The sequence below is a fragment of the Chelon labrosus genome, assembly GCF_963514085.1.
Source record: "Chelon labrosus genome assembly, chromosome: 15".
Taxonomy (NCBI): Eukaryota; Metazoa; Chordata; class Actinopteri; order Mugiliformes; family Mugilidae; genus Chelon; species Chelon labrosus.
The window spans coordinates 28064510-28089749 of NC_140348.1; the positions used below are offsets into that span (position 1 = coordinate 28064510).

General features: G+C 44.5%; 1 protein-coding gene across 4 annotated transcripts; it reads right to left on the reverse strand.

Moving 5' to 3' along the window:
- Positions 1–23900, reverse strand: rtn4b (reticulon 4b). 4 transcript variants are annotated; one of them, XM_084562235.1, is made up of 9 exons: positions 21833–23900; positions 14307–14360; positions 11326–13182; positions 2617–2824; positions 2141–2279; positions 1530–1599; positions 1386–1432; positions 1020–1078; positions 1–552 (listed from the first exon to the last, which is right to left on the reverse strand). In XM_084562235.1, the coding sequence occupies exons 1-9, from the start codon at positions 22371–22373 to the stop codon at positions 510–512; spliced, it is 3018 nt and encodes a 1005-aa protein (XP_084418361.1). In that variant the 5' UTR covers positions 22374–23900; the 3' UTR covers positions 1–509. The 4 variants fall into 4 exon arrangements, with proteins under 4 accessions (XP_084418361.1, XP_084418358.1, XP_084418359.1 ...); XM_084562232.1 differs by lacking the exon at positions 11326–13182 and having other exon boundaries at positions 21854–23009; XM_084562233.1 differs by lacking the exons at positions 11326–13182; positions 14307–14360 and having other exon boundaries at positions 21854–22634.
- Positions 23901–25240: the final 1340 nt, after the last annotated feature.

Sequence of the window (25240 nt, forward strand, 5' to 3'; positions counted from 1 at the left end):
CTGCCTCAGGAGTCAAAGACGTCGTTCGTTAATTCGTCGTTCGTCACATCGAGGCAAAAACCAGCAAACGAGCTCGAAGCTTCAGGGACACGACAGGAAAACCACCAAACTCAGAAAAGATTCATACAAAACAAAAAGAACTTCTGCTCGCGCTCGACGATAAAAATCAAAACAACTAAAAGCCCTCGCCCCCGGCTGGAGGAGCCCCGGACCTCCCAGGACGCCCCGGGTGGAGGGAGGGTTCAGCTCCACGTTAAAATAAATCTGAGGCCGACGTCGTCGTCGTCGTCCGCTCAGAGAACACAAAGAAACGTAAAAAGGAATCTGAACTGAAAAAAAGGTTTTTATTATCTTGACAAATACAGTTAGAAGGGCTGCGTCCACGCCACACCCCTCCTCTTCCTCCTCCAGCCTTCCTTCAACACCCCCCCTCCCTCCCTCACCCGCTCCCCACCCTCTAACCATCCAGCTCAGGACGTCCTGAATCCAAACTCCAACTTTCTGTTGCTTCACTCAGTTTTACGCTTCATGCCGGGAACCTTGGCCTGGACCCTGAAACACAGGAAGTCAAACGTTTTATTTCTCCTGGACATCATCACGTTTCATTATACAATCATGATGTTCACACATGGAACTCCCCAGGGAAACCAGTCACCAAGGCATGCTACATAGCAATGCTAAGCTAACTGTTACTACTAGATGACTGTGTTGTTTATTATCTGTAGTACCACCATTAGACCACTAGATGGAGACAAATAATTAAAGCACAGGGCTCAGATTCTATCAGTCCAGTCACCATGTGGTTGATAGTTGATGTAGAATCATGTGATAGACTCTGAAGGACAGAAGATAATAAAACTAGATCAGTTATATCAGTATTAGCTCCAGCTACGTGATGCGTACGGGGCTAAAGGATGTTTAACTTCGTAGGTGTGATCCTGAATCAGTCAAACCCAGAATAAATGATCAGAAGTGATTCTACTGGACGCCTTTAACGTCTGGTGAAAGCGTCAACTTACTTTCCAACGACGTCTTTGATCTGGTTGTTGACCAGACCCACGTAGTGATCGATCTGAGTCTGGAAACATGAACAGAGAGTCAACGTTACACAGAAGTATAAGAGCTTTATTTCTCTGAGCTTGTTTTTATATTTCAAAAGGCTTTTATTAATCAGACGACGTTTATCTCTGAGCTTTTATCGATTGAAAAGTTTTTCTGCTGAGAGGAGATCACTGTTTTTATCTGGTTTCTGTTTGGCTTCATGCTTTAAAGAAAAACTAAACGAACATCAGACGACGTCCCGTTTGTTTTTATACTGATGAAGGTCACCAGCTCTTTTAAACAGAGGAAGCAGAGGTGCATTGTGGGTAAAGAGGGGCTCCTACCTGGTGTTTCTCGTAGACGATCGGGCAGCAGAACGCTCCGATCAGACCTGAAGAAGAAGAAGAAGAAGAAGAGTTGATCATCATGTGATTCTTTTATTTAATGCTGCAGTGCATGATGGGAAATATAACGAGGCTGGAGCTCACCCAGGATAATAAGAGTGAGGCCGTTGAAAAAGGCACCGACGTAGGTCAGGATCCACATCAACACGGCGAACTGAAAGGACAGGAGGCGGCCACTTCATTAGGTACACCACAGACTAAACCTGCATCCATGACTCTTCAGATTTAAACATCTATTTATCTATTCAGAGGCTTAAAATCATTTATTAGTTAATAAATTATCAAAAAAAACAACAAAACAGAGAGAAAACTAAGAAAATTATTAATTGTTTTTGTAAATTTTAAATGATTAAAATCACTAAATACAAAATAAAGAGTTAATATTTTATTTCTGGAACTAAACCAGAGGACGAATGTTTAATCAGAGTGAAAATAACATGCTGTAATAAAACCTGATTAACTATGAAACATTAAAATCAGCCCTGAGCCAAAATGGCCGCCACTCGACACACACAGTCCAGTCTCTGGCAGCTGGAACACGACACCAGAGCTTCAGATCTTAACATGTGAGAGTCTTTCCATCATGTCTCCAAGGCAACAAGCAGCTGTTGATGGTTCTGGTCCAGCTGTGACCACATGGTGGCGCTGCTGATTCACAGCCACACAGACTGAGACCAGGTGTTGACGTGTCTCACCTTGATGGAGTCCACCAGGTCCTCCACCAGGAACAGACGTCTCAGTTCACAGATGGTCTTGTTGAGTCTGGCCAGAACGATGTCACTGTACTTGTGGACCATGTCCTCGGACAGCGCCACCTCCTGGTCCAGGTACTGCCTGAGGGGGACAGAGGGACAGAGACGGTCTTAGAGGAGACAAACTCTAGAGGACAGGGTGGACACTGTGGAACCAGAACTAGAGATGTCTTCCTCTATCTTTTTTTTTTATGATTAACATTTTTTTTGTTTTCATTATTTCAACAGAAACACTTTAACAACAACAACATTTTAATTTATCATCTGTGAATGTGGTCGATCTGCAGCGAGGGAGGAAATGAACTCTGGAAGATGTTTCTCCTCGACGCTGTCTCTAGGAAACTGTTCAGGGACGATCTAAACCTAAAACTCTGGATGCACCGGTCCCACACAGAGGGTTCATCCTGGTGGGGACTCACTTGAAGGGGTGCCCCTCATCAGACTTCTGGATGGCCTGCAGGATGCCCTTGTATATCCTGAAGCAGATGGTGACCGACAGCAGCGCCAGGCCGATGTAGGAGCAGACGCTCACGATGCTGCACACCGTCAGGGAGAGGAGCAGCAGCAGGGCGGCGCCAAACACCACGCCAGTGGTCTTCACATCCCGCCAGTAGACCAGATCCACCACTGTAGAGCAACACACAGCGTCAGTCACAGCAGATGGTCTGAATGTCAGGGAGCAGCTTCAGTCATCTGTCAGGAGGAATCTAGAGGTTTGTCTTTAGCAGCAGAACCAGGAGGATCACAACAAGGCTAAGATTAGATTAGATTAGATAGATATATATATATATATATATATATAGATTATACGTCAGACAAACCTCAACTAAAACCTAACTGACTCACATATGCTTTGGTGTTAAACTTTATTCTGAGTTAACAGAGACGTGGTCAGAACAGAACCACTTTATTCTTCAAGCTGTATTTTTAATTCAGCATTTCTTCTTCCTCTTGTTGTTGTGTTTCTATGTTTTATATGTTAGAAGCTTTGATTCTAATTCAGTTTTTTAAATGTGATTTAGACAGAAACTGACATTTACAAACTCTTAACATTAAATAATCTAAAAGTCAAACTCAACTCTTTAAAGTTTAGTTTATATGACACTAAACTCTGAACACTGAACCAAGTTCATATCATTATTATTAGTTTACATACTTTAAACATCAGTGACCATCGATCAAACGTTAACGGACGGAGAACAACGTGTTTAACTGAACGTATCCAGAACCGACCCAGAACCTGATGGACCTGAAACGTCCTCCTTCGTCCTCCTGAAGGACGACTTGACATAAACGACGTCAAACAACAGACGCTGAGCAGGTTTTACCTCCTCAACCTCTCCTCCTCTACTCCTACTCCTCCTCTACTCCTACTCCTCCTCTACTCCTCCTCCTCTACTCCTCCTCCTCCTCTACTCCTCCTCTACTCCTCCTCCTCCTCCTCCTCCTCCTCCTCCTCCTCCTCCTCCTCCTCTACTCCTCCTCCTCCTCCTCTCCTCCTCCTCTACTCCTCCTCCTGCTCTAACCCAGACTGGGATCAGGTCTGAAACAAACATGGATCCTGATTTCAGCTGTAGTCCACATCATCTTCCTTGTTAAAGCCTGGCGCCTACATTACCCACAATGACTTGGTGCGTATGGACGCTATAAGGAGCTAACTTGTACGACTCAGCTTCTTCCTCTGGAGGATTCTCATTTATTGAGGATTTAATCAACAGAACGTGAACTTTTATAAATGAGTCAGAACCAGGAGACGATCATGAGACGAGAGAGAACCACTGGTTAGATTTAACGGATCAATTGGTTTTGGTTCAGAGTTTAATAAAATGAATGAGTGTTCAGTTGACGAGTCCTCGGGGAGAATCGTCTGAAACCAGAGTTAACGTTTCAGCTCCGTGGTCGCTGCATGTGATCGTCAGAGGTCAGAGGTCAGAGGTCAGAGCCCTGCCGCCTCTGACTCAACAGCTTTATTCCTGAGTCCAGGTTCAGGTTCTTGTAAATAAACACCAGCTCCATCTCTGCGCTCCTCGGCTTCATCACAGTTTAATCATCAACAAAATGGCTGCCAAAGAAAAGGTGTGAATAAGGAATCGACTCATAGAGAAAAGAGAACGACGAGATTAGAGACGAAGCCACATGAGAGAGAGACGAAGGCACATTCTCACCAACTTAAGCTCAAACTAAAGTTATAGCTTCATTATCCAGACACTGGTCAACAACGTATTCAGAGGCAGCCGACAGCGTTTCACTATTTGTGCTAAAAGACGAGTGAAACGTTCTTTTCATCTCCTGCATCTCCCACAATGCTTAGCGTGTGGCGCATGCTGCAGGGGGAGGAGTCTCTGGTGAAGTAGAAATGACCTGACCAGAACTTTGTTCTTGCTCACCTCGAGAACAAGAACTAACTTCTTGTTTCTGGTGGAGTATGTCACCAGCTCTATAGGAGGTGGAGACGGGGGGGGGGGCGTCCTCCTGAGAGACAGCTGAGCTCACGACCTGCGTCCATGCTTATATTACAGCAGGGGATTCCTGGCAGGTCAGTGGACAATATTAGCCGTGAAGACGTTTCCTCTGCAGAGCGACAGTTAACGTTCCTGATAACTCAGATCATCACCAGCTGTAAAAGTATAAACCAACACACACACGTTCACAGCAGCAGCTTTAAAATGCAAAGCCAGGCTTCACAGCTGATACTGAGACACAATGGACGACACTGTGGAATAAAATATACTGAAAACACTTTGATAAGAAGTCAGTGAGCTTTAAAGACTGAGAGCTTTCATCAGAGTCAGAGAGCCGATGACCGTCAGGCTGTCGAGTTAATATTTATTTAATCAAATGAACACGTCAGTGTCAAGAGAACAGAAGTCTCTGGATTATTATTTAATGTTTAAAATGTTTCAGCTCCAGTGAAGTTAAGATCTGTTGTTTTAAATGTTTAATTCTTCATCAGATCAGATTCAAACTATGAACCATCAACCATCATTCTGAGTTAATGTATAACTAATAAAAAGACGTGGAGGGTTATTTTAATGTTAAATCAATAAATTATTAATGAAATCTGTCTGAACTCTTAATTTAATGTCAGATAAAAACTAAATAAATAGAAGCTGATTAAACCTGATAAAGACCAGATCTATTTCAGTCTCAGTGGACATTGACCCGTTAAAGACACTCTAATTAATTAATTAATTATTAATGAGTCTATTTTATAACATATATTTATAAGAGGCAGAAACAATGGAGCTGGTTGTTTTTCGGGAAGCTTCTGATGGAGAGAACGTGTGGGCGTTGACAGCTAGCTTAGCCTGATGCTAGCTTAGCCTGATGCTAGCTTAGCCTGATGCTACGTTAGCCGGGAGCTAGCCGTGCTCCGTTATCTACCGTTTAGCATGCTAGCCCGGTGTTAGCTCTGACAGCTAGCCGGTACTTTTTGACAGAACGCCGTTAGTCTGGTGTAAAGACGAGGACCGAGCAGCTATCATGACACGGAGGAGGAGGAGGAGGAGGAGGAGGAAGAGGAGGAGCGGGTCCAAATGTGGCCGCCTGGCTACATATGGTAGCAGGGAGCTAGCAGCGCCCGGAGGCTGCGGGCTAAAAATAGAGCCCGCATCACGGCGAGCTAAAGCCCGGCCGCTGATCCCGTTTCACCGCCCCGCTGCGTTTTAATCCGGTCTCTCCTTTTAACGGGCACCGTCCCAAACTGCTCTACTATCCTCCCGGTGGGGTACCGTCTGACAGCCCTCCACCCCCCCACCGGGAGTCGTGTTCTCACCGCGGGGACGAGACGTCAAACCGTCCGGCATGACCTCCGCAGGCAGGCGGCCGTCCCGCCTCCGACCCTCTCCCGGCCCGATCCCGGCCCCGCTCCCGGTGCTCATGCACAGAACCACACCGGACACGAACGACACAGAACCGAAGGTAAATGACAGGCTGATGAAATAAAAGCGCGGCGGCCGGTAAACAACAGATTAGGAGCAGACTAACCCCGTTTGGCGTCCATCTTGAACCTCCGCTAAGCATGCAGCAGCTCGGCCAGAGGAGAGAGAGAGAGTGGGAGAGAGACACCGACGGGCAGTAGGGAGAGAGAGCCGCGCATGCGCAGCTCGGTCCTCAGCCGTTTGAACTGAAAGCTGCACATTCTGATTAAACTATGATTCTACTGTTTTTATCCACATGGTAAATAAAACAGAGAGAAAGGCTCCGAGCTACAGAATTATTAAACATAAAACCACATTAACTTTAACACACTGGACTTTAAATCATAGTTTAATTTAATAAATACTGTTTCCCTCAACAAAATCACCAACAGACTGAGTTTATGATGATAAATGAAGTTACTCCTCTCACTCCAGAGGCAGCAGACATCATCTAACAGCTGGTTGACACAACAGACTCACCTGAACAGGTAGAAGCTGCTCAATAATCATCACTATTACTGCAGCTACACTGAGATATGACAACGATGTTAAACAGATGACGTAGAAAAAGGAAGTGTGACTTAGTTTCCTGAGAAAAAGTCATAATTCAGAAGAAAATGATCTGATAAAGAAAACCAACGACTTAAAAAGACAAATATATTAATTATTATTTAATGAATGAGTAAAGAATCTATGGAAGGATTAAACTGATTCTGACCACATAATGTTCAAAGTTCAACCGAGCCAGACGGACATGAAGGAGTGTGAAAGGGCATCTGTGATGAAGAAATGAGTTTCTGAGGAGGAGGAGGAGGAGGAGGAGGAGGTGGAGGGGGGGTGTTATACAACCTGGCTGTAAAAGCACAGGTGGGTCCAGAGATACCAGCAGAAGAAAAGATCAAAGTTAAGATCCACATCAGTAATCTGCCAGACTCCAAAACCCATAAACTACAAGCTGCCCCAGTGCATGATGGGAAAGATGCTGTCCACAATACAGCTCCTTAAATGTGAATATAAACTATTTATCTATTATTATATTTATTATAGAGACTAGATTCATAATTAAGATGATGCTGCTGCAACATTGAGTGTTAGCATGTTAGCATCAGATCATGACCACAGGCTAACACCGTCAGTGAAGAAAGAGAAGGAACAAAAGAAAGAAGCAGAGGATATAAGAAAGAATGAAAGCACAAAACAACAGAAAGGAAAGGAAGAAGGAAGGAAAGAGAAACAAAGACAGAATGAAAGCTGGAACAAACAAACCAATGAAAGGAAGAAAAGAGGAAGAACTAAAGACAGAAGGAAGTAGAGACAGAGTTCAGCTCCATGACTCCAGTAGAAACTAGAGACGAACGACTCAAACATGAACGCTGATCAACTGATGAACCAATGAGATCCAGAGCTGAGTCTGTACAGGAAGCTCCCAAACATCATTAACCAATCATTAACCCTCCAGATAACCTCCTCCTCCTCCTCCTCCTCCCGTCTACCTTTGGTCACAGTGACCGACCAGCTGATCGTCCAAAGTTCCTCCATGTCAGAGACACATGAACAGAAACCTGACGTCTCTAACGGTTCAGAGGAGACGAATAAAGCAAATAAAGCAAATAAATCAGATTTACTGATCAGATGTACCCTGCTCTCTCAAGGGCTTCACAGCCGACTCCTGTTTGTCCACGCTGATGTTGTCCATGCCGTCCGATCAGCTCATTCCACCAGGAGACACCCAGCAGAGACAGAGACAGAGTCAGGAGAGAGTGATACTGCAGGAGGAAGAGGAGGAGGAAGAGGAGGAGCAGGAGGAAGAGGAGGAGGAAGAGGAGTAGAGCTTCCTCTGTTCACTGCAGAGAGCAAATGAAGTCCGTCCTGCTGTCAGCTGACCGTCTGCTGCCAACGCTCTGACGCAGAACCAGCTCCTCCTCCTCCTCCTCCTCACCCCCCCCTCCCTCACCCCTTCTTCATCTCACCCTGCTTTGTCATCCCTCCTCCTCCTCTCATCTTAAATCTGCTGAGGAGGCAGACGAATGATTCTGTTTCCAGAGAAATCTTCAGACTAAAACGTCCTCAAACTAAAACCTGAGCTCAGGTTTTCATCATCATCAATAAAAGTAGAAGATCAGAGTTTTATCTGGCCGACGCCCAACGCGCCCATTAACACCGACCAAACATCAGCCTTGTTCAATAACTCGACTCATTCTATATCTTTGAAAAATGGTGGTTTTAAACTCAAACAATATTCAGAAACCTCCTAAAAGTCATAGAACCAGACGCTTAGAGCTACAACATTAAATAATCTCTGGTTTAAATCTGATCTAACTGTTGTTTCTGAGCAGGGATGTGACATCCACATAAAATGATTCAGGTTGTTGCTTCTGCAGCAGCAGGAGATGCTTCCAGGCTTTATCCACTAGATGGCACCTGTCTCTTTAGAATAAACCCTTCTTCTGTTTAAAGGATTTGAGGCGTTGGACAAAGACTGAGAACCCTGAAACAACCTAAAGACGGCTGAGTCAGCCTGGGCGGCTCTGGTGTGACCTTTCACCTTCAGCTGAGTCACAATAACGGCTGCTGTAACTGATAAACAGCGACGTGAAACAACCACGGTCAATATTTGCAGATGACAATTAGCCTGTGGAGCTTTTCTAGGGCGTTTCTCTGCTAAATTAAAGCTTTTTAACAGTTCACGTCCTTTAATCAGACAGGACTAAAGTTATTTATTAAACCTTTTGGAAGTCACATAGTTTCTAAGATATGGATTTATTTATTTAACAGCTGCTTTTAGACTAATGTGTAGTTAATCTAGTTTATGAGGCAAAAATGTAGACGGCAGCATCAAAACACCAAACACCTACCTAGTTATTATTATTATTATTATTATTATTAGTCTCTCAGCAAGTCACACTTATTCCTTTATATTCAACGGTTTTAAATCTTTTTTTTCCCAGTTAAATAAATATGAGTTATACTTTTAATTTAGTCAGTAAATTCCAGTATTCAGGTATCATGTAAGTATTTGTAATAAGTTATTCATAGATAAAGTTCCAGTAATCATTTTAAAAGGTCCACTGTTTAGGACTCATGACCCCTAGTGGTGAGGTGACAGACTGCAGTTGTAAGGCTGCTGTATAAACATGGAGGACTACCTGCTCCCTCCGTAGATATTAAATCAATCTAACCGCAGGAAAACATGATCATTCTAGTTTTTAAGTTAAAATAAAATAAAGATTCTCAGCTTTAACTGGATGGAACATTTTAAAGTGTACTTCTTTACTTTATATTGGAGCTGATATTACTTTAATTCTTAGACAACAAAATGAAATGAAATGAAACAGAAGGTAAATAAAGTAATGAGTGAAAGTCATCCAGACAGTGAGCCGTGTTCCCTGTGTGAATATTTCTGCTCCGACGCTGGAGCTGCACCTCCAGTTGCATAATGAGGAACATTTGCTGAGTGGTTTCTGGGTCGGAGAACCCTTTGTGGGGCTGCCAGTGTCGCAATGCAGACAGGAGGAGGAGGAGGAGGAGGAGGAGGAGGAGGCTTTAATTAACAGGAGGTCCCTCCAACATAAAGGCCTACTGCTCTAATTCTACAGTCTCTGTCTGTCCCGGACACACTGGGGATGACAGTTCATTTATTATCTGAGTCATCCATTAACCTCAAGGCCTCATCCTCAGACTCTGATTATATCTCAGCAACTACAAGGTCTGTTGGTGTCAGACTCTGGTGTCAGACTCTGGTGTGAGAAGTGGATGAATCAGCTGAATGTAGAAAACAATAACATCTGACTGCTACCTGCACCAAGTCTGATGTTCATGAAGTGGAGCAGGGAGGTTTTAGAGAAGGTTGGAGGGTGAGGGGGTCAACCAAGTAAAAACACATTTATGTTTAATAGAAACCAGGTTCTGGGTTCTGTCTTTGTTACTGGAATCTGTCAGACTCCCATATATTTACCAATTCAAGGAAAACTATCCAGGAACTGAAGTTAATGTGTTGTTTTGGGAGACTGACACCTCTATTCAAACATAAGAGCTGAATCCACCAATTACAAAAAGGCAAATGTGCTGTGTTCATAATATGGGTTCTAGTGATTATACATTAGAAAACTACTGCAGGAACAAACACATCCTGGTAGTCATCAGGAATCATTTCAGTGGGACACACTGTGTGTTATTCACTTGAAAACAATAAAGTAAAAGTTCATTGTTTACTATTCTTTGGCAGGTAAAGTTTATATTCTATTTGATGTCTGATTCTAGCAGAATCATTACTTATTTTAAAAAGCAGCAACTAAAATATAAATTCTTCTTTAGGGCTGTAGATCAGTTTATTATTTTATACAGTTTTCTGTATCAGATCAATCGTAATAGAGTTAAAACTACTTTAAATCTAATTTTGTCTAATTTACAGCAACTTCAATCTTCTTTTCTTTATAGTAAATAACAGAAAACTGTTTTTTGTAAGCTTGAGATTTTTTCACTGCTTATCCTATCTAGTTTATGTCTGTGTCTTCATATTCCAGAAACAACTAGTAAAAAGTAGACTTGCAATAACTAAAGAGGAAATAACTGAGCTAGAGAAGAATGGCCTCTAAACTGATTGGACACCGAGGTTACGACTAATGTTTACGCCTGGGGTTTATGTAATCTGATGCAACCATATATGATGTGTGTAGTAGAGATAACCTATTGAATCAGTACGTTCAGTAACAAGGCGGGGCTGCTACGACTGACGGTAATTAAGTGGTGCTGGGTTTCAGATTTGCATCTCAAGTTATTTCCGGTGCAGACAGAAGCTAAAACCAGAGCGTAAGGTAATCTGAACCCAACGCTCAGTGGCTCGCAGGACGTTTAAACGGAGAATCACATGTTACCGCATTTTAAAATAAAATGAGCAGGGGTGAAGTTATTCTACTGAGACGGAAATGCACAAAATGCAGCAAAAACAACAAACACAACTAGTTAAACTAGACTTGACAAAATGCAAGAGTTAATGTTCAACGAAATGCAAAGAAAAAAAAAGGGACGATGCAGGAAAGGGGGCAGGTGACTGAGGAGAGTGATGGGATATAAATGAACACTGGTTGACTGGTTGGCTGAAAGAAAACGACTTGAGGAGAACAAAAGATGGAAATGACTCAAGATGGAAGTGAAAACTGAGAGGATGAAGTGGGGGATGGTTTCCATGCCAGAACTGGTTTATTTTACCTGCTCTTATGTTCAGGTTTGGCATCTTAAAGAGTTTTCCGCCCTCCACGCTCTTCTTAGCGACCGGCTCCTCTGGTTTGCAGACCGGGGAATGGGTGACAGGAGCTTGGGGTGCAGGCGGCTGCTGGATGTCCAGTTTCTCCAGCTCAGCCTTGCTCTTCTGGGGGGAGGCCTGGGTGAGGAGGAGGTAGGAGCTCTGGCTTGGAGGCTCTTCTTCAACCTCTGGGGATATTTTTGTTGGCGCCACATCCTTTAGCCCGAAGCTCAGGTCGTCATCCATGGGTATCTCTGGGGGCTTGGAGGAGGCGAACTTGGAAGTATCCAGGGCTTCAAGGAACTCGTCAATAACACCCTTCGGTGGTCTTTCAATGAACTCAAACTCCTCAGAGGACACTTCATGCTCAGAGACCTCTTCGGCTACTTCTGGCTCCTCCTCCACTTCCATCTTCAGGTCCTTCTTCTCCATTTCCACCTGGAAGCTGGCGGGATTCTTGGCCATGGCTTCCAGGACCGGAGACAGCGAATCTGCAGTCGCCGACTCTGAATCCGAATCCTCAGCGAACGTCTTTTTGTTCTGGAAGTCGAGTGGCTCAAACTTTTCGGCCATTTTGGGAGATTCGTGGCTTGAGAACCAATCTTTCTGCTCGATCTTCACAGGTTCCTCTTCTTTGACCTTCGTTGGGGTCGTTTCCTCGGCTTCCTTAACAAGATCGAAGGCACCGAAGTCATCTTCCACTTTTACCTTGTCTGCAGCTCTCACCTCCATCTCCTCAGCCATCTCCTTCAGCAGGGACACTTTAGCATCAGTAGCAAATGGGTTGTTAGCAGACAGATTGATGGGAGGGTTGGGAGACTCCATCATCCGCCGTTCAAGGATGGGGCTCTGCTCCTCCGGACTTCCCTCGGAGGACCCAGAGTCAATCTTGTCTGGGTTCAGAGGGGAAGACTTCAGGATGTCTGGAAGCGACGGCGGCAGTGCAGAATCCTCCTCTTCATCTTCTTCTTCTTCATCATCATCATCTTTAAGACCAGATGAAAACTGGGTCATTGACTGCATTTGAGAGTCGGCCGCCATCTTGCCGGTCTCAAATGTTTTCGCCTCATCCAAGAAAGATGGCGGGCTATCCTGGGATTCCCCGGTCTGTCCGTACTGGACCAGATCCGGAGTTGGGCTCTCTGACATTTTGGACGCCCTGCTATCGGACTTTGCTTCTCCAAAATGGGAATAGCCGCTGTCTGCCAGAGGAGAGTAGCCCTCAAACGGGTTATTGTTCTTCTTCACCTCGTACATCAAGTCATCGTCTTCATCAGACTGGTTGCCATGAAGGTTTGCCTCAAACCTGGAGGAGCTAATGGAGGCTGTGTCCTTTTGGAAGGAATCCATGGAGGCCTTGGAGTTGTCTTGAGATGTTAGGAATGGTGAATCCCAGTGCTCTGTTGGGTTAGAGGAGGCAAGGTCAGACTCAAGGACCATCACCTGGGGATTCACAGGAGAGGGGCCGGTGGAGGACCTGTCTGAGCTAACGAGCTTCTCGTCGGGTGAAAAGGAAACGCCGCTGTCTTCACACGGATTATGGGGCCCTGGGTCTTTCCCTAAACTCAGGTAAGGGCCAGCTAACGGATCTAGGAGGTCTTCCTCATTCTTACTACGACCCGATCCGGAGTCACCCTCTCTGGGCATATCCTTGGAAAGAGTAGTCGGGGGTTCAGCGGAGAAGGAGCCCAAGGGTGCAGAAGATCCCGAGGTAGGGGGCTGGTTGGGACTCTCAGTCAGAGAGAGCTCCTCCAGAGAGTCGGGGGAGTGGAGAGGGGAGAGAGGGGAGATGGGAGCAGGGGAATCACCCCTCTGCCCAAGTGCTTGAATATAGAAAGGGAGGAGGGAGAACGCAATACAGCACATATCAAAGACATACTCCATTCCTTACAGTGCTCACCATACCTGGGTAAGTTACCGACAACATGTTGAGAAAGCTTCAGAGACCAGGACCAGACAAATGCTGCTTGGAGTTGGCTGTGGCTGGTTTTAGGAAGTGCTCAGGTCTGTTTATTCCAAAGCCTATGAGAGGTTGTCTAATGTTGCGTCCACACTACTGGCAACAAAACCAATGTCAACCAGGAAGCGGGTCGGACCCTTGGGCCATGTCTTCTAGGACTGTCTGAACTGATGTTTGATTGGTTGATGAGTCACTGAAGTGAAGCAAACTCAACTTTGATATGTAGTGCGTCAAATAGTGACAAGTGTTGGGCATCAGTTTGCTGTCGGCTTCCACCAGTGTGAACGCAGCATTAGCTCTGAGGACTAACAAACTATTACATGTTGAATTATGGGTGTTTTGTAGCCTTATTTTTGCTAGGCAATATTTACAAAAAAAAGCCACGAATTGGCACCGCATCTTTAATTCTTGTTAGCCGACAAAACCTACAACACAACTCACTTATAGAAGCTAAGCATGCTAATCACTCGTAAGGCTCTTGTTTTGCTTCTAAAGTCTGGGAATAAACAGAACTACAATGAGTCCTACCTTCCAGTCATGACCTGGCAGCATTTGTCTGGGCGTTGGTGTAAATCATAAATAATTTGTTGCCCCAGGTCTGGCGTCAATAAACCATGCCCAGTGTGCCAAACACAAACAGATAATGATTCCTCTCATAGAACTTCTTCTAAATGTTTAACAAACTCTATCAGAACAGTCGCTGAGAAGAATCATTATTAAACTACAAACTACTTGTGTAAGTTCATGTCAGTCTACTCTACAACAATCACACATGAGTGACGATGCAACACAAGCGATGGCAAACTCAAAGTTAGAGATTCAAGTAATCCCACAGGCATCCTGGGTAAAGGCTCAAAGGTCTACAGCAGTCGTCGAACATGCAATGAACTTAAATTAGGCGACAAACGGGGAGGAGTGAACTCAAGGAAGTGGAGAAAGGTGATAAACGATGGAGACAGGGAAACACGGCGAGCAGAGAGGACTTGCCTGTAGGGAATTGCATCAGAGGATGAGGCTGAGCTTTAGAAGGAGAAGGTACATCTGTGGAGGAAACCAGAGAGAGCAGCAGAAAGTGAGATTGTTTAAGCCCAGAAGGAAAAGACCAAAGGTAGAGGAGACAGAAATCAGAGCGTTAAACCTCAAAGGACTGGACAAGCACATCTTAATTAAAGGAAACCAAACAGAAGCCCACGGGGGGTGGGGGGGTTAAGTCTGAATGAAACCTCAACAGTATCTGAGGAGAAAGAAACAGCCAAGCATGAGATGTTGAAAGAAATGCAGCATGTCTGCATGGCTTACTCAACGAGCTCTGTGACTAAAGGTTCAAGGTTTCTATTGGTCAGAGAGAAGGATCGACAGAAAAAGTCGGTGAAGAGTTTTTTTCTTCTTGGTTGATCAGCTTAGAGAACCACAACCAAATATACCAACATGATGATCTAGAATCAGCTCTGTACAACAGTTTGTAGTAGCTCCTCCTAGCCCCTCAGCTAACAGCAGCTCCTCCTAGCCTCTCAGCTAATAGTAGCTCCTCCTAGCCTCTCAGCTAATAGTAGCTCCTCCTAGCCTCTCAGCTAATAGTAGCTCCTCCTAGCCTCTCAGCTAATAGTAGCCCCTCCTAGCCTCTCAGCTAATAGTAGCTCCTCCTAGCCTCTCAGCTAATAGTAGCCCCTCCTAGCCTCTCAGCTAATAGTAGCTCCTCCTAGCCTCTCAGCTAATAGTAGCCCCTCCCAGCCTCTCAGCTAATAGTAGCTCCTCCTAGCCCCTCAGCTAATAGTAGCTCCTCCTAGCCTCTCAGCTAATAGTAGCTCCTCCTAGCCTCTCAGCTAATAGTAGCTCCTCCTAGCCTCTCAGCTAATAGTAGCTCCTCCTAGCCTCTCAGCTAACAGTAGCTCCTCCTTGCCTCTCAGCTAATAGTAGCTCCTCCTAGCCCCTCAGCTAATAGTAGCTCCTCCTAGCCTCTCAGCTAACAGTAGCTCCTCCTAGCCTCTCAGCTAACAGTAGCTCCTCCTAGCCAAGTGCAACTTTTTGCCGTGAGGTGACATCACCTCAACCTATTGCTGGTAATTGAAGTCGGTTTAGCGTGTCGTCACTGTTAGAAGAAGGAACAACAGGACGACACACAAAGAAGCATTCACACCTTGTCACACAGAGAAATCTAAATCATGCCGAGAACAACAAATGCTTTCAACACCGTTACACAACCATTATATCTACAACATATTCTGTCATTTCATCAGGGATGTTGCCACAGAGAGGAAACTGGATCCTTGTGTAAGTCAGAGAGCTGGAGCCGGAGGCAGAGAGCTAATAAAGACACATTAAACTTAATTAAATCAAGGATGGAACGTAGAAAACAGAAAGGCTGCTTCTCTTAGCAAACCAACTCAATTAAATGAGTGTGATCAGATGCTGAAATACTCAGGAGGATAAGAGTCAGTGAATAAAGGAAAGGTCTCAATGGATATCTACTGTAACATGTAATTCTCAGTTGTTTTTGAACTTCATGGTGGCTCCAGTCAGACCCTTTAGCTCGTGGAAATACAGAAACCCAGATAATTCAACATGAAACCAAACTTGTACTTTTGATCTCCTTCCTTTGGTCGTTAGCCAACACTTACAGACATTACAACAGCTGATGTTAACAGGACAGGATGTCTTTAACGAACAAATGATTCAATGTCGGATGAGCAGAGAGCGAGTCCACCAGCTTTAGGTGGAAAATCAGTTTGGGAAATAACAAGGGTTAAAACATGGGCCAATCAGGTAGCTCCGTCTGGTTCAGAGTAGCCAATCAGATGAGGTGGTTCTACTTTGCTCAGTTGCAGTAAGAAGGAAACATACTTTGTTGTGGAAGGTCACAGCTAACCGTTATGCTAATGTATTGAATGTAAACTGCCATAGGTTTTGCTAACTGTATTAGCATGTAGAGGTAAAACCCAAGCATTCAGCCACTAAGCTAGCTTCTAAACTAGACTAGTGCTAAAACAACAGATGATCTTTTAAAGTTTAAATATTTAACGTAACATCAGAGCAGACACAGAGAAGTTTTTAAAGACGTACTACAGAAACAAGATGAGATCACAGTTGAATCGTGGGTTGACGTATACTTGGCAGCAGTTCATGCTAACAGCAATTAACACACAGCTTCTAATCAGTGTATGAGCTGTTGCATTTGCAAAGCATTTGTCAGTAAAACAGTTCAAATGGGGACAAATGAGGATGATTATGTTACAGGTCGATTTAATATTGATATTAAAGGACAGACCCATCAATCATGACAGTAGCTGACCCCAACCAGTGACAGATCCAATAACCAATCATCTTTCTATCTTTCTATTCAAACACAAAAATTCCCTCTAACCCTGAAGACAGGAAAACAAAACGTGCTTTTAATCATCACAACATTAATTTTGACATAAATCTGAATAAATCATGACCAGCCTTTAAGATGATTAAGAAACGTATTCATCTTCAGAGAATCAACTTTTAAATTACACATCCATGATGATGACACTGATTCTTCATGTGAGGCCGTTTGGTTACCTCTGCTGTTGAGGTTTAACTTCCAGCGATGAAGACCTGGGATTGAACCAACGACATCAACATTAAACTGACTGAGCCCTGGTCACATTTAGATATTTACATTTAGTGTGAAGGCGACACGCTGCCTCTAAACTGCTGTTACACATGTTTGTTATTTTTATGGATTGTATAATGTGCACAATGATGACGTCCAGGCTAAATCAGATGGATAAAGGTTGTACTGTGTGTATATCCCAAAGTTTCCACATATCTGAAATATGTCACGGCTGAATGTTGGTGAAGTTTATATAAACTGACTAGTAGCCTGGGCTATAACGAGAAAATATAAACTCTGGGCACAGCTGGATAGTCCTCCAACCAATCAGAGCCACGTTACCACATTAAGCCCCGCCCCCAAACAATATGATTGGCCCATGGGATCTTTGCTGGAGCAGAATCAGTTCCAAACAGAGAGACTCCAGAACAAACGTTTTCTGGTCTTTGAATGTCCGGTCGTCTCCCAGACTACAAACATCTACCTTAAACTAAAGGTGAGGGCGTCAGTGAGTTACTATTTTAACATCACGGGCTCCAAACGCTGTAAAAGTTGCTCTGCCCTTTGCTTCACATACTGAAAATACCCGGCTCAGTCCTTTCACATGAGCGGTTCAGAGGTCAGAAGTCAAGACTGGATCAGTAACCCGAGGACCAGCTCAGGTGGCTGAGGCCGTCATCGGGTTTCAGGCATTTAACAGACGATACAGAGAGACAGAGGGCGTCATCAGGCAAATCTGTGGACTAAACACTTTCTACATTAACTATAATATTAGAAAAAATCCAAATCAACAGATCCACTTAAAAAATAACATTTATTTAACAATGAAAATCAATTAAACTAATCACAACGCTTACAAACTTAAACAACAGTGTCGTCAGCATATCGAGAGATTCGGCTTCTTTTTATCAATATTCCTATTAATTTTGTCTTTCTCTGTAATTTTATTATATCCTGTTAACATTTTACATTAACAATAAGTTTAATTCATTCATTTAGTGTAAAGAGGTTTTCTAGCATATTTTGTTCACTGTTGTAGTGTGTTGTAGAGGTAAAGCTGTCCTGGAATCAAATAAAGACATCTGGAGCTGTATCTGGACGACAACAATGACCTGCTTATAGTTTATCCTTGACTTTTACAGGTCATAATAATAATTCCTTTTAAAGTAGTGACTTTTCCTGTTCCTTAACCCTGATGACTTCTCCTCCCTATGCTACAAATATCTCATAACTTGAAACCGATATGACTCGAGGCCAGAGAATCACCTGCTGCCAGCTTGTTAAAAAGATTCACGTCAAACTTCTTTCAGCTTCCCGTCAGTTTAAAACTTCCAAAGGTGAATCCTTCCCTTATTTAGACTTTTAATGAGTTCATTTTAATTGTGTTATACAGTTTTACAACCAGATGACTTTGATCCATGTGGGATATTGTAATGACAGATAAAGAGAATATCTGCTGTCTACAGTAACAGCGCTAACAGCTAACTGCTAACTAACTGACGTCTGCTCTTCTACAGGGTAGATTCATGCTGGTTAAATATTTCTACAGTTATTCAAGGAATGCTGAGTCTAATATTCAGGTATAATATATCATCCTCCTGTCGCTGACGCACATAACTCTCTTAATTAGTAAAGCTTCAGAGGCGTTCACACAGAGCTAGGCTAGCTGCTTCCAGTCGTTATGCTAAGCTAGGTACGTCTGAGGTGCAGTCGTCAGATTTATTCAGCAGCTCATTTAGAAACATGACATGGTGACCTGTCAGGCTAGCGTTAGCTTTAGAACACGTTTTAGTTGTTTAAACTCTTGTGTATCCTAATATGTGCAATATTATTACACTTTATGGTGTAATAACACCAGTCAGTGCAATATATCTATCATCTATTCTGTCTCTGTCATTTCTACATGTTGTTGTAAACTGCAGTTTCCCCATAGTGGGACAAATAAAGCTTTTCTTATTCTTATTCTTAAAAGCTACAATAAATGATTTAAAGGCTTTAAACTGATCTGACTGGTTGACGTTCGTTTGTGTTAGATGTGTTATTCATACATCACCAGTTATGTCGACTCTAAAGTTAAAACTTAACGGGTGTTGGCAACGTTAAGCAGATCAATAATTAAATCAGACTCATCTCGATGGAGGAGAATTAAATAAAAACATCTTTCCTTAATTACTTTGAGTTAAACTCATAGAAGATAAAACATGTTGTGATTATTTAGTGGAGAACCAGAGGATTATAGTCGATAGATTCACTGATTGGACGGTTTGTTGGAGCCGACCGTCGTCCTCCTCAGCTCTGAAACCTCAGAACACATCAGAGCGATTTAAAGCAGATTAACATGTGGTGTCACTGCTGGAACTCTTAACTCCACTTATGTGAAGCCTTCACCACCACACAGCCAACAACAACAACACTTTAAGCCAACAACTAATCTCCACAGACACACACTGACGGATGGATGTAGGTGACCCCAAAATCAAATGTAGGGCGGTGGCGGTGGCGGCGGCGGCGGCAGCGAGGGCCGAGCCCCGGGCGATTACCCAGCCTGCCCGTCACCTCGTCTGGCTCAACACCTTTTAGAGTGACACCATGAATCTGAGGCTCTGCAGACCAACAGACTGAAGAGGAGGGCGATGGATGACTCTGCACTGACCGTTATAGTCAATGAATCATTTCAGCCATTTTTAAACTAAATTAGAGACAGAATATTAAATATTTACAGACGTCTGCGCCTCATTGTTGAAGCAAACAAGACGCTCATCAGCTATTTGAGGTTTGACAAAGGAAAGAATTAACAAAAGAAACTGATCCTACATCATGTGAGGACGGAAGCTAACAGAGCAGAGGCTACAGGAACTGAAACGACAAGAGCAACGGTTAGTGAAACCGAGACCAACGGCCTTAAAGCTGAGGAAACTGAAGCTAGGAGAGTGGAAGTTAGCAAAGGTAGAGCTCAGGGAACTGGACAGGAGCTATAGAAGTGAAAACAGAAAAGGCTAACAAAGTAGAAGTTAACGAGAGATGGAACAAAAACAGAAGAGACGTTAAGCGTAAAGCTAAAGGAACTGGAGCTAACGGTGTTGATGCTAGTCAGGCAGCTGCTGAGAAAGACTGATGCTCATGGAAGCTAACAGAACTGAAGCTAACAGAACTGAAGCTAACAGAACTGAAGCTAACAGAACTGAAGCTAACAGAACTGAAGCTAACAGAACTGAAGCTAACAGATGAGAAGTCAAATCCTCAAAGTGAAGCTTCCAGAAGCAGCAGCCTCGTCGTCTGAGGCCGTGTCAGCGTTAGAGGTCTGAAGAGGTTAATCAGGACACGATCGAGGATGACAAACAAAAACAGACCGAGAGCAACGATGGAAAAGATTGAACGTACGCAGGAACACGTTAATGATTTCTGCTGCTGCTGCTGTAACTGGAGCTCCTCCACCTCCTCCTCCTCCTCCTCCTCCTCCACCAGGCCTCGCCCCACCCTGCCTCCCTGATCCAACGCAGGCCTGTTTACCTGCTTCACCAGACACATCTCAGCACAACAACAACAACAGATCCAGACATGTTCTCCCTGCTTTTACCTGCAGCACAGAACCCAGAAATGTAAAAACGCCATTTGAGGAGGGCTCTGCTGAGGGGAGGTGGGGGCCTGTCCAGCCTCAGATGTGGGGTTTGGGTGGAGAGGGGTGGAGGATGAATGACAGGCTAACACAACGCGTCATATAAAGCTGGTGGAGGGTTTAAAGCCAAGGAAGCCGACAGGGAGTGGACGCAGAGCGGATTCCTTTGTTGTGACTAAGCTCCGCTGCGCTGTGCTGCGCCTAGCCTGCTTCCATTATCGGACAGATCCTAATCTGCCTTGCTGTCTCTTACCTACTTACACCAGCCAGTGTATTAAAAGTCGCTCTAATATGGCATAATCTCTGCTGTAATTCAGATTAGCAGGTTAAATAATAATAATCTAGCAGGTGTTATAACCTGAGCGCTTAGATCCACCTGACACCGGCCATCACAAACCACGCACCATCGGGCGTGTTTGTCTTCTTCTCAATCTTGAGTTACAAGGAGGTTGTGTAGCTCTGACAGCTGATGAATAATAAAAATCATAAAATGTTATTTATTTTATAAAAACGCCCCAAAAGCATGCGTGTCCGATGATGGAACTCGGCTAGCAACAGCCGTTAGCAACAGCGGGTAGCGGCGCAGAGCAGATGGGCGATGCTCAGTCTGCCTCAATAAGAGTCACCTGTACCGGCGGTTTAAACCTCCAATATGAACCCTGAGTGTTTTATAAAAGGCTCCGTTTACCTTAAGTCAAACTAATAAATGCTAATTTGATTCTAAATGGATTAATATCGCCGCCACATCCCGTAAAACCAGCCCCCCGGTAACGCTTCCTCCTGCCGTTTGTTTGTCCAAACAGGTGGGCCGCATCACTACAACACAGCAAAACGGGGCTAACGCGTTAGCTCGCCGTTAGCTCACCGTTAGCTCGGAGAACCTCACCCACCTGACACTTTTTAATTTAAAAAACTGAATATAAACTATTAACGTGCTCAGACGTGTTTTTATCCAGTTCACGGTAAATCAGAAAGTCAAACAGGAGCTGAGCTTTGAGCTGCTCCCCTCAGGGTTAGCATCGTTAGCATCGTTAGCATCGAAGGCTAACCGGCCACCCTGCGTAAATATCACAAATCTGGAATAAAACACACACATTCAGTTTGATTTAACACGTACAGGTGGATAAAGTTTGTGTAGCCGATATAAGCAGCGCTGTGTCCGGTTATCTGAGGCTCTGTGCCGGTGTCTGGAGCTCCACGCTAACCCCCGTTAACCCCCGTTAAACCGGTAAAGACGGAAAAATAACGTTCAGCTTCGTTTCACAGATATTTACTTATCTGATAAAAACGTTAAAAGCTTAAAAACTTGCATTCGTCCACATCGTCCGTTCGGATACTCACAAGATGCTGGAGCCGGTGCTGCCTCTGTCACCGCAGGTCGCGCTGCTGCCTCTGCGGGGGTTGGGGCTGCTTTCCGGGGCTCAGCTGCGGGGAGGGCGTCGCTCACAGGGGCAGGTTCTGGCTCTGGGGCAGGGGCAGGGGCAGGGGCAGCCTGTGGGGCAGCCTGTGGGGCAGCCTGTGGCTCCGAGGACATCTCTGCGCTCTCCGGCTCCGCTTTAGGGGCCACCACCTCGGGCACAAACGAGGTGGTGGAGTCCGGGGCTGGCTCCGGTTCTGGTTCTGGCTCCGGTATCGTCTCCTCTGGGGCGGAGAAGGAAGTTTGTGTGAACTCGTGTGGCGCACTATCCTCGGCTCTGTGCCGCTTCAGGGCGTCCTGAGCTCCGCCGACCAGGTCCACGATCTCATCCGCGCTGAAGAGCTCCTGCGCGGGTTCGGTGAACGGTTCGGCCTGGTAGTGGTGGACCTCCTCCGGGAAGAGAGGAGTGGTGGAAGAGATTTGCTGCTCCTCGCTGTCTGCCATTTTTTCTTCTTTTTCTTATCTCCTCCAAACTATCTCCTAAAGTGGGACTAAGTTTCTGTTCCGGTAAGGCTACCTTCCACCGGAGAGAGTTTTAACAGCGGCTCCGGTAAGTCTGCTTCAAGACACCGGACAAAGTTGGACAAGTGCGCCACACGACAGTTACCTCCGAGTCGGACCCGAGTTCCTGACGGCCACGGTGAAGTTGAGACGAAGAAGAAGAAGAGGGGTTAACTCCGCCGACCAATCACCTGCGGCTCGGCTCATGAGTGACACGAGCCGCGGCCAATCAGAACCCTCCAAAGTGGGCGGAGGCGTAACCGGACGCCTCCATCGATCCAGCGCTAAAGTTGAGTCAGTGCTGCTCTGACATGACTTCTGCTCCAGCGGGGCAGTTTTTACATAACTCTGATTTCTACATAACTCCTCCTGCTGCCACAGAACAGCAGAACCTCCGGATAGAGGTAGAGGCAGCCCGGAGGAAGGGAACCCCTCTAGAGATCATTATAATATTCACAAATAAAACAAAAGGTGAAGCAACATAGAGGGCTGCTTTAAAGTGGTGACTCCCTTCAGAACTGGGAACATGTCTGCATAAAAATGACTCATCTAGGATTAAACCAGAGTCCATGTGTTCAGAAGTGTTTCCATCAATGTCATGAGACTCAGGTGTGGTTCAGTTCCTGGTTTAGTTTCAGTAACAACACTGTTCCCCTCCACAGGAGTGGTCCACCATCAGAGATCACTCCATAATAGTCTGAGAGGTCCCAAAGGAACCCAGGGGAACGTCTAAGCAGCTGAAGGCCTCTCTCAAGCAGTTGATGTGAGGAAACCCACCAACATCTCAGAACTGAAGTGGTTCTGTTGTGAGGAATGGGCTAAAGTTCCTCCAAGCTGCTGTAGACCACTGATCAGCAGTTACCAGAAACATTTAGTGACAAGGAGGTCACAGCAGATACTGGACACAAGGGAAGTCTGATTTAAACTGCTTCTAAATCACGGTGCACGTTCTACTTTCTGAAGATCAATAAAGTTTCTGTAGATTAATCTAAACGTGGCCGTAGCGCTGTAGAGGACGCTGAGCTGAGCCTCAGATGAAGGTGTAACGTTACACTCAGCGTCCTGATGACAGGCCTGACGCTATATATAACATGTGAGTATGTACATCAGCAGATGTTTACGGCTGCTTCAGAGCTGCATCAGGAAAACCAGGCGAAGGCTGATTGATTAACAGCTTCACAAACGTGAGGATTAAAGCTAACGGAGAAGAGGCTACGGGAGCTGAAGCAATGAGAACAAAGGTCATGAAACTGAGGCTAACAAGACTAACGCTAAAGGAACTGAGGCTAATGTGTCTAAAACGATTGGAACTGATGCTAACGACAACTAAAACTAAGCTAACAGGAGCTAAAGGAATATAAAGTAAAGCTAACAGAAATGAAGCTAACCGACTCTCACACTGGTTTTGTTGACCAAGACAAAATGCAGAAGATTTGAGCGGAGCTGAAAATGAAGCTAACCTTAGCTAATGGAACAGAAGCTAACCTTAGCTAATGGAGCTAAAGCTAACAGAACTGAAGACCAATATTGTTAGTGATGCTAATAATTCTCTATTTAGCCTTTATAAACAAGTAGTCACAACATTTGTTTTATCTATAATTTAGCTCGTTAGCTAGCTCATTAACTTTGATTGAACAGACTCAAACCACGACAGTTATAGATCATATATACACAAATAAAAACCTACTTATGAATAATAGATTTAATTTCTGCTCATAGACAAAAACAAGCACACGTTTTACTAAACGACCATTAATAAACATCTGAATCTAAAATAGCTGCAGATCTATTTCTGGCTGATGAGTTCAGATTTGTCCTGATGTTGCCTCCATGTTGCAGCAGACGTCTGTCATCAGCTGACTGGAGGTTTTACTGGGACTGAGTCACCGTCAGCAGGTGAGTCGCTGCAACATGTGACCTGGACGCTCTGTGAACACGTTTAATACAGAGATGTTCTCTTTATTTGGTTATTTAGTTATTGGTTCATTCATACGATGAATAAGACTTTATTGATCTCTGGGGGGAAACCTGGGGCTGGGCACAAAATACAAGCTAACTGATGCTAATGGGGAGAAGCTAACTGAGGCTAATGGGGAGAAGCTAACAGACGCTAATGGAACTGAAGCTAACTGAAGCTAATGGAACCGAAGCTAACTGAAGCTAACAGACGCTAATGGAACTGAAGCTAACTGAAGCTAATGGAACTGAAGCTAACAGACGCTAATGGAACTGAAGCTAACTGAAGCTAATGGAACTGAAGCTAACAGACGCTAATGGAACTGAAGCTAACTGAAGCTAATGGAACTGAAGCTAACTGAAGCTAATGGAACTGAAGCTAACTGAAGCTAATGGAACTGAAGCTAACAGACGCTAATGGAACTGAAGCTAACTGAAGCTAACAGACGCTAATGGATCTGAAGCTATTGTTTGTGTATCATTCTTAAAACTGTTGTCAGCTGACTGGTGTTCTAGCGTCTGATGAGAACATACACTCACCGGCCACTTCATTAGGTACACTAGTGAAACCAGTCCTGCTCTAAATCCAGTCTCCATGAAGGTTCTGGTTCAGCTTTAGTTTCTAATAACTGTGTTTTCATTGTGTAGAACTATTGATCAGACACGTGTTCCTAATATTTTGTCAGTGGGCTAGACTAAATAACAGAAACACAGTTTAACAGCTCCACAGTGATCATCAGGTGAATCACCTCCTTTCTGACTCAGCATTATTTAGATTATAATGACGTCACTGGTGTACCTAATGAACTGGACGGGGTGTGTGTGTGTGTGTGTGTGTGTTACCCCAGTCAGTA

Bases quoted from the DNA above. Each gene is read 5' to 3' on its own strand.
- rtn4b (XM_084562235.1), bottom strand. From the start codon at position 22,373: ATGGCAGACAGCGAGGAGCAGCAAATCTCTTCCACCACTCCTCTCTTC. The intron at 14,361-21,832 runs GTGGACGAATGC...TTTCCTCCACAG, and splicing joins TGAGTATCCGAACGGACGAT to ATGTACCTTCTCCTTCTAAA. The intron at 1,600-2,140 runs GTGAGACACGTC...CTGTCCTTTCAG, and splicing joins ACCTGGTGGACTCCATCAAG to TTCGCCGTGTTGATGTGGAT.